The 10,179-nt window shown below is 45.5% G+C and overlaps 1 protein-coding gene across 4 annotated transcripts in view; it reads left to right on the forward strand.

Annotated features, from left to right (window-relative positions):
• Positions 1-10,179, forward strand: part of pasha (partner of drosha) — a 738,765-nt gene that overhangs the window by 590,931 nt on the left and 137,655 nt on the right. For all 4 annotated transcript variants that reach the window (XM_068388798.1, XM_068388811.1, XM_068388805.1 and 1 more), the window contains one exon: positions 9,636-9,778. In XM_068388798.1, coding sequence (XP_068244899.1) covers positions 9,636-9,778 — 143 coding nt within the window. The remainder of the gene's footprint in view (positions 1-9,635; positions 9,779-10,179) is intronic.

Genomic DNA, 10,179 nt, shown 5'->3' on the forward strand with positions numbered 1-10,179 from the left:
GGGATGGATCTGGCGAGCTTGCTTCGATGTTTGTGTCAGGAGTGCTTAAGAAAAGGGAGCAGCTTTGTTCATTCCTTTCCTCCAGCATCACACCTTGTCAAAGGTCTCAACTCCTTTTCGCTCCGCTCTCTAAGTTCCTGTTTCCTGAAGAGCTTGTTAAGGACTTGTCTGCGGCCCTGATACAAAAGGACACCCATGATCTTGTGGCCTCATCGGCTCGTAAGACTAAGGTTGCTACCTCAGTCCCCAGGACTTATCGCACCCCAGTGGCTGATACTCCTGCTACGAGGTTTATTCCGCCCTTTCGTGGTAGAGCCCCCAGCCGTGGAAGCTCCCGTCCAGACTCTTCTAGGAGCAAGTCTAGGAAAGGTTCCAAGGCTTCTAAAGGCAAAAACTGACTCTCCTCCTCTCCAGACAGCAGTAGGCGCCAGACTCAAGATCTTCTGGCAAGCCTGGGAAAAGAGAGGTGCAGACGCACAGTCTGTCAGTTGGCTGAGGGAGGGTTACAGGATACCATTCTGCCGCAAACCCCCTCTGACCACATCTCCCATCAACCTCTCTCCCAACTACAAAGAAAAGGACAAGAGGCTAGCATTGCACCAGGAGGTGTCGCTCCTGTTACAGAAGAAGGCAGTGGTTATAGTCCGGGACCATCAATCCCCGGGCTTCTACAACCGTCTCTTTCTGGTGGCCAAGAAGACAGGAGGTTGGAGACCGGTGCTGGACGTCAGCGCGCTCAATGCTTATGTCACCAAGCAGACGTTCACGATGGAGACGACGAAGTCGGTCCTAGCAGCGGTCAGGCAGGAGGACTGGATGGTCTCGTTGGACCTGAAAGATGCTTACTTTCACGTTCCTATTCATCCAGACTCCCAACCTTTCCTGAGATTCGTTTTTGGAAAGGTTGTCTACCAATTCCAAGCCCTGTGTTTTGGCCTAAGCACAGCTCCTATGGTGTTTACGCATCTGATGAGGAATATAGCAAAATTCCTCCACTTATCGGACATCAGAGCCTCCCTTTACTTAGACGACTGGCTGTTGAGAGCCTCCACGAGTCGTCGCTGTCTGGAGAGTCTCAACTGGACTTTAGACTTGACCAAAGAACTGGGTCTGTTAGTCAATCTAGAAAAGTCCCAACTCATTCCCTCCCAATCCATTGTGTACCTGGGAATGGAGATTCGGAGTCAGGATTTTCGGGCTTTTCCATCGGCCCCAAGGATAAGCCAAGCCCTAGATTGCATCCTGAGCATGCTGAAGAGGAGCAGTTGCTCGGTGAGACAGTGGATGAGTCTCACAGGGACCCTTTCATCGTTGGCCCTGTTCGTCGAGCTAGGGAGACTCCACCTCCGCCCTCTTCAATTCCATCTTGCAGCTCATTGGGACAAGGGTTTGACTCTCGAAGCAGTCTCTATCCCAGTCACCGAAGAGATGAAGACCACTCTCTTGTGGTGGAAGACCAATCTCCTTCTCAGGGAGGGCTTATCGTTGGCGATTCAGACCCCCAATCTTCATCTCTTCTCGGATGCATCGGACTCGGGCTGGGGCGCGACCTTGAACGGACGGGAGTGCTCGGGAACGTGGAACGAGGAACAGGAAACGCTCCACATCAACTGCAAGGAGCTACTAGCAGTTCATTTAGCCCTATTGAACTTCAAGTCCCTCCTGCTAGGCAAGGTGGTGGAGGTGAACTCCGACAACACCACAGCCTTGGCTTACATCTCCAAGCAAGGAGGGACCCATTCGAGGAGCCTATACGAGATAGCAAGGGACCTCCTCATTTGGTCAAGAGGTCTAAACATCACCCTAGTTACGAGGTTCATTCAGGGCAACATGAACGTCTCAGCAGATCGCCTAAGCAGAAGGGATCAGGTCATCCCCACGGAATGGACCCTCCACAAGAGCGTGTGCAACAGACTTTGGACCTTGTGGGGTCAGCCGACAATAGATCTGTTTGCCACCGCCATGACCAAGAGACTTCCTTTGTACTGTTCCCCAGTTCCAGACCCAGCAGCAGTTCATGTGGATGCTTTTCTGCTGAACTGGTCCCATCTCGACCTTTACGCATTCCCACCGTTCAAGATCATAAACAAAGTCCTTCAGAAGTTCATCTCGCACGAAGGGACACGGCTGACGCTGGTTGCTCCCCTTTGGCCTGCAAGAGAATGGTTCACAGAGGTACTACAATGGCTGGTCGACGTCCCCAGGACTCTCCCTCTAAGAGTGGACCTTCTACGTCAACCTCACGTAGACAGGTTGCACCCAAACCTCCACGCTCTTCGGCTGACTGCCTTCAGACTGTCGAAAGATTCGCTAGAGCTAGAGGCTTTTCGAAGGAGGCAGCCAGTGCGATTGCCAGAGCAAGGAGGGTATCCACTCGTAGAGTCTACCAATCCAAGTGGGAAGTCTTCCGGAGCTGGTGTAGAGCCAATGCAGTTTCCTCTACCAATACCTCTGTGACCCAAATAGCTGACTTCCTATTACATCTTAGGAATGAGAGATCCCTTTCAGCTCCTACGATTAAAGGGTACAGGAGTATGTTGGCTTCAGTTCTCCGCCACAGAGGTTTGGACCTTTCTTCCAACAAGGACCTTCAAGACATCCTTAAGTCTTTTGAGACTACTAAAGAACGTCGTCTACCCACTCCAGGCTGGAATCTAGACGTAGTCTTAAGGTTCCTTATGTCACCTAGGTTCGAACCTCTCCAGTCAGCTTCCTTCAAGGACCTTACCCTCAAGACTCTTTTTCTCGTCTGCCTTGCAACAGCTAAGAGAGTCAGTGAGGTTCATGCCTTCAGCAAGAACATTGGGTTCACATCCGAATCTACAACATGTTCTTTACAGCTTGGATTCTTAGCTAAGAATGAACTTCCTTCACGTCCTTGGCCTAGATCGTTTGAGATACCTAGCCTCTCCAACATGGTAGGTAACGAGCTAGAAAGAGTTCTTTGCCCTGTCAGAGCTCTGAAATTTTATCTTAATAGGTCAAAACCTATTCGAGGACAATCAGAAGCCTTATGGTGTGCAATCAAGAACCCTTCGAGGCCCATGTCCAAGAATGGGGTTTCGTATTATATAAGGCTTCTGATTAGAGAAGCCCATTCTCACTTAAAGGAGGAAGACCTTGCTTTGCTGAAGGTAAGGACCCACGAAGTGAGAGCCGTAGCTACTTCGATGGCCTTTAATAAAAACCGTTCTCTGCAGAGCATAATGGATGCAACCTATTGGAGGAGCAAGTCAGTGTTTGCATCATTTTATCTTAAAGATGTCCAGTCTCTTTACGAGAACTGCTACACCCTGGGACCATTCGTAGCAGCGAGTGCAGTAGTAGGTGAGGGCTCAGCCACTACATTCCCTTAATCCCATAACCTTTTTTTTAACCTTTCTCTTGAATGCTTTTATTGTTGTTTTTTATGGTTGTTACGGTAGGCTAAGAAGCCTTCCGCATCCTTTTGATTTGGCGGGTGGTCAATTCATTCTTGAGAAGCGCCTGGGTTAGAGGTTGTGTAGAGGTCCTTTAGTAGGGGTTGCAGCCCTATATACTTTAGCACCTTTGAGTTGATTCAGCCTCCTAAGAGGAACGCTGCGCTCAGTAAGGAAGACGAACTTAAAAAAAGGCAGAGTAACGGTTCAAGTCGACTTCCTTACCAGGTACTTATTATTTCATTGTTATTTTGGGATAACTGATTATATGAAATACGGGATACTTAGCTATCCTTTAATCTTGTACACTGGTTTTCACCCACCCCCCTGGGTGTGAATCAGCTACATGATTATCGGGTAAGTTTAATATTGAAAAATGTTATTTTTATTAGTAAAATAAATTTTTGAATATACTTACCCGATAATCATGATTTAATTGACCCTCCCTTCCTCCCCATAGAGAACCAGTGGACCGAGGAAAAATTGAGGAGGTGTCAACAAGAAGTACTGTAGTACCTGGCCACAGGTGGCGCTGGTGAGTACACCCCCTTCTAGTATTGTGATAGCTGGCGTATCCCTCCCGTAGAATTCTGTCGGGCAACGGAGTTGACAGCTACATGATTATCGGGTAAGTATATTCAAAAATTTATTTTACTAATAAAAATAACATTTTTAATAGTGGTTATTTGGAACTGGTTCTGCAGTGAATTAAGTGTACTTGTTTTTATCTGTTTAAATATTATTGGTGGTTATCCTCTTCTATAATTGCTTTGTATGTTGGTCAGAGTAGTTCACTCGTGGGGTGTTTTGTTTCTGTGTTTGGTGAAAAGTTGTTTGCTTACATTTCTTCTTTTATATTCTGTTTTGCTAATAGCTGACTATTTAAGCTTCATTTGTTTTGTTACTGGAATACAAACCAACGCTATTTATAGGGTTATTACTTTTACGAAACTGAAATGATGAGCTATTAGAATTTAGCAAGGGTTAACTACCCATTCCTTGGGGTAAGGGGGTAGACAGCTACCCTCTCACTCGCACATCTGTGACTGTGCTTCAATTTACTTTTGGCTCGGAGGGAGAGCGGTTGTTTGCCACTTTTCCTCATCGCCTATTTTGGACTGCCATTAGTCTTTGTCTTTTTAAAACTTATGTTTTTTCTTTCATATACTGTATATGAAAACATTCTTAATATTTTTTTATATATGTTGTAAGCGTTCTTTACAGTGAATGTTGCTGTTTGTGTGACAGCATAGTACGGCAGGTTCTCGAGGACGGAGAACCTTCCCTTCCGACCTTTCTCCCTTGGACTTTGGTTATCCCGTTGGTGGATAGCCTTCCCTGTAACTCTGCCGCCGCTGCAGGGGAATCGTCATCGTTTGGATACTCATCCTTTCAGCTTTTGTCGTCGCCTTTCCCTCTACATGCTCTTAGAAGGAATCTGCTCAGGGAAGGGAGTGTGGCCCTTTCAGAGCTTGACTTCGGTCTTGCTCTTTTTTAAGGTCATCGCCGCTCACTTTTCGTGGGTGGCCGGCAGTATACTCTTTTGGGGAGCACATTTTCCGTTCGCCGGTTATGGTTGCACTTCAAAATGGTTTTCCTCATTTAGTGAAATTATAACTTTTTTATTTAACTTTTCAGCTTCGTCTCTACGGGGAACCCCCTTCCCACCAGAGGGTCGAGTGGTTCTCCTGAGTAGTTAATTTTCTCAGCTGAATTAATTCATTGTAATTATTGTTTTCTTACAGTTTTTTTTATGCTACCACTCTGCTTCACCCGTCGATAAAGGAAGGGAGTGGGCAGTCCTTAATTTGTGTCTGTTTTCTCGGTGGACACCTTTCCTGTCCACGGACTAGGTGCTCCTCCCGAGGGAGTTCTTTGTTACATAATTTGTTTTATTTTTTTCTCAGCAATGCTGTTCTTCGTTCGGCTTAGATAGCTGACATAGAAGAGCAGTGCCGTTTGTTCCTGGGGAGTCTGCTATCACTGCGCCATCACTTTCCTGTTCTCTTGTGCCTGTAGCAGCTCCTAATCAGCACATCGTCTTCAAGGAACTAGCTCTGGCTACGTTCTTTCAACTAGCGCTCGTTGCAGACCTTCAACTTGAACAAGGCTTATTGATGGGAAGCAAAGAGCGCTGCCCGGGGTTCCGCCTCTAGGAGTTGGACTACTTTCCCTTTCGAGGGAGAGTTATCGTCCCCAGATGTTGGGTTGTCTTCCCTTCCGAGGGAGAACTTCTCTTCATCTTCTACTTCTAATTGCACCAATCGCCAATTGCTGTTGCTTTTTGTTTGCCAAAGACTACGCCTCCCCCCATGCTGAGTCGACTCTTTCGTCAGGAGCGGAGCAAAGTCCGAGGCAAGTCTCTCCTGCGAGTTTTCACCTCTCGTTCACGAGAGGTCACTTATAGAGACTCCTCTTCAGAGGCTTGCTGCTGCTGATCTTCCTGTTCCTTCGGGGGCTCATCACCTTGGTCGTTGACCCCACTGTACTCCTCCGCCACTTCGCCTTAGAGGTGCTCTTTTGCCTTTGCCGAAAAGACGCCTCTTCAGCTCTTCAGCCTCGTCAATGCAGCTCTCCGCCTTGGAGGAGCCTTCTCGTCCTGAATTTGCTGGTTCCCGATCTTCACCTGTTTCTTCGGACTCACCTGCTCGTCAATGAAACCCAGTTTGTGACGTACCGTTGAGATGTCGTTCACGATCCCCTCTTGGGGAGGTTTACCCTTCCAAAGGGCACAGCCCGTCTTCAGATTATCGTTTGGCTGTTCACCGAACAGCTGCTCCAACCTACTGCAAGCTTGTCTTTCACCGATCATCGACATCCAGTCTCCCCGATCGCTGATCTCCAGCTCACCGATAGCAATCGTCATTTCTGGATTGCCAGTTCACCGATTGCCAATATCCTTGCGATCCTCGATCGTCAGCTTGTTGATTGCTAGTTGGTCTTCCTCCAATCATTGACCGCAAGTCTTGCCGATCGTTAGGTTGCCAATCGCTGATTGCCAGCTCGCCAATTACCAGCTCACTGACTGCCGACTTCTAGCTCGCCAATCACCGATTCCTAGCTTGTCATTATCCGATTGTCGACCTCTGGTCTCGCCGATTGATGATATCCATCTCATCGATAGCCATTCATCATCAGCTTGCTTATTGCTAGCTCGCCGATCGCCGAATGCTAGCTCGTCTTTCTCCAATCGTTGACCTCCAGTCCTGCCGGTCGCTGATCTCTAGCTCAGCAATAGCCAATCGCTAGCCCTCCGATCGCTGATCCCTGATAGTCACCTAATCCTAGCTCGCTGATCACCGATCTTTGGCTTAACTCTCCAATCGTCGAATTTTACTTAAATCATCCGTTTGTCGATCGCCATTACTCCGAGCATCGTCTCAGATCTCCGAGCGCTGATCGCCAATCTCTGGCTCGCTGATTGCCATCTAGTCAATTGTCGAACCATATTGCTGTTCCTCAGCTTATGCGATCATCCGCCAGCTCGCCTATTTTGTAGCGCTCCGATCGTTAGCACGCTGATCGTCAGCACGCTGATCACTAGCTTACCTTACCAGCTTGACAATTAGAAACTCAACAACCGCCAATCGTAAGTCAGCGGTCGCCGCTCGCTGAACACCATGCCAGTCGCCGATTGTCTGCTCGTGCTTTCTCCAATCAATCTCCAGCTTGCCTATCACCGATTGCCAATAGGGATCTCACTGATTGCCTTTCGCCTGTGACCTTAACTCTCCTCAGTCTTGTCATTCGCCAGCCTTACGGCTCTTGTCAGACCAACTCTCCTTGCCACCTGCTCATCAATGAACTCGAGTTTGTGACTCTAGCTGGTTCCAGCCATCTGGTCGCTCATCCTTCGATGACCCGTTGGCATGCAGCTGTTCACCATTCGGCAATGGTTAGCTGCTCGCCGACTTATCTAGCGGTTCATCGCTCACCCCCACCAATCGACAGCAGATCACCGCTCACCAACTGACCAGGCAGCCTTCGACTGCTTATCAGTCACCATCTGTTCGATGTTTAACAGTGGTAAGCCATTTGCTGCTCACTAATGATTAGCCGTTCGCTGCTCGCCAACGGATAGCCATTTGGCACTCGCTAACGGTTAGCTGTTTGCCGCTCACCAACTGTTTGCCATTCACCGCTCCCCTACAGTTCGCTGCTTATCTTTGGCTCGCTGATTGCCGATTCACCGATCGCCATCCCGTCAATCGCCAATAGCATGCCATTCACTGGCAGTTCGCCATTCACCGTCAGTTCACCGCTTGGTAGCCCACCAGCAGCCTTCAACTACTCGCCAGTCACCCTCTACCCGACGTTCCCCAGAGAGATCGGAAGGCAAACGACACCAGCTCCTCGCTGCTCGCCGTTCTCCATTGTGCCGATCCAATCCACTAAACAATCGGCAGGCAAGCGGCAGTCCACATTAGCAACGCATCGACGTGTAACTGCTTGGGAGCATTCTCCGACTGCTAAGTGGCCACGAAAACAAGAGCCTCTGATAGCTTGGTTGGAAGAAACCTGGCATTTCATTTGAAGAAGCTAGAGTTCGATCCCGATTTCCCGTCATGGTGTCCTAGGTAAGGTCAAGCGTTGCCTGGTCCACTTCTCCATCAGTTCAGACTGAGTTCTCTTATAGGGAAGAGTCCTTAGCCAACTCTTTCCAGCCTTTGCTCATTGAGGAAGTCCCGAGGGATCGCAGAGTACAGTAGTCTTGAAACCCGGGGAGGACTTCATCTTATCCTTTACAGGTGGCCAACAGAAGGGGAGTCAGTGTATACGAGGTCCAAGCAGTTACCAGACCTGTGAGTAGCTTCACTTATGATCTGCTCATAGCCTGATTCAGAGGCAAAGTCTAAGCTCTTAAGCCATGGCGATTGGTAGGAGAAACAGAATTTAACCACTCCCTATGGTGAGCATTGAAATCACCAATAAAGACAAAAGAGGCCTTTCTATCATATTCTTGTATCTTAGAGTGAGGATAATTCGAATCATGGGGGATTTTCAATGAGAAATAAATATGCTAATCTAAATTTGATTACTACCTTTATTAACGATGCATTAAAGTTATCGAAGCTAAGGAAAGAGAAAGTTCAAAGATTGCTGAAAACGCAACCATAACTCGATGTTTACATTTTGTCAACTGATGTTTATAAATGTAAGTCACAGCATTTCAGTTTAGATTGCTTTCATTTTAACGAGTTAATTTTTAGAGCACCAGTAATAATACAATAATACCAGCAATGAAAATGAAATAAGGATGCCTGGAGTTTAGTGCAGGTAAAAGTACCTAGCGTAAGCTGGGTTAGATTAACCTAAGTCTACGGTAGATCTCAAACTTTACCTACGATGTATAAGACACAGGGTTCGGTAGGTCTGAAACTTTACCTATGACCTACGATGTATGAGATGCAGTATACAAAAAAATCTTGATACTAAAGCCACTCTTGAACAATTTAGTTTCCTATCTAGAGGTATTATTGTAATAGAGGAGCAAGAATATTGCAGTAAAAGAAACAAATTTTTTTTTTGTAGAATTTTATGCTTTTCATTATTTCTCTTGACAATACATCATTGTTTATAATTAGACATTTGCTGTGTGTTCTGACAGAACTAAAATACACGGTCCCACTTGATACAATTATGAATCGGAAACGTAAAGAGGAACCTTAATGAAAATTTGGTTTTTGAATGAATTTTTATACTATGATATTGAATAAGATTTGCTACCCATATGTAGTCTCACAAAATTTGGCTCTCTTTACTCCACTGTAATTATAACAAAATATTTTAGATACCGTGTATTGACTGGGAATAGGAAGGTAACTAAATGGGATCCAAGGAAAGCTAAGTTTATTTAATTATCAAGAGACTTGATGAGTTTTCATTCTCATAATATCTATGAAAATATATTAATAATGCATGATAGGCCTTGAAAAAATTTGATAATTCAAGTGAGTAACTCAATTTTTCATGTTCCCACTGCATTCAAGTTGAACATTCTTACCAATCTTGCCTATCTACAGGTATTAGTAGAATTACTGCTTATACAGAACTGATGGTCATTACGTTTAATTTTTTTTTAGATATTTCTCCATATAATAGATATCATTGTTGATGTAATTTCTTTTCAGCCCGATAAGCAGATCCATTTGAAGTAAATACAAATTACTTTTGTAGTTTGATATCTATGATAAATAGCTGTATCTATTATTTCAGAGAAGGGAAACAATCATTTTGAAGTCTTACCTGAAGGCTGGGTTCAAGTGACCCATAATTCTGGAATGCCAGTGTATCTTCATAAACAGTCAAGAGTTTGTACAATGTCAAAACCATACTTTTTAGGACAGGGCAGTGTCAGGGTAAGTTTTTAGCTTTACTTTGATTATTTTATCAAGTGAATTTTCCTTCTCTTATTTCATTCTTTAAACTTAGTAATGTTAAAATAAATAAGCAAACTGTAAATTTTATGCAAAGCCATACATGTTACTATTTTAGGGTGAATACTAAATGGGTGGGTAAGTTGGTGTCATTATCCAACCTGGCAAAATGCAGACACAAATGAGAAAATTAGTGGTTCTTGTCCCACAGAAAAATAACTGAAGGACTCGAGAAGGATAAAAGATTGAAGAAGACATGGAAAATGGATATAGAGGAAGTTTTCAAAACTTGGCTATAGAAGGAAGAAAATAGGTAGTTTAAGGGTTATTGTTCTGTTCAGGTCACCTCTTAACTCATTTACTCAGTGGCAGTATTTAATCGT

This window comes from Palaemon carinicauda, chromosome 1, assembly GCF_036898095.1.
Source record: "Palaemon carinicauda isolate YSFRI2023 chromosome 1, ASM3689809v2, whole genome shotgun sequence".
NCBI lineage: Eukaryota > Metazoa > Arthropoda > Malacostraca > Decapoda > Palaemonidae > Palaemon > Palaemon carinicauda.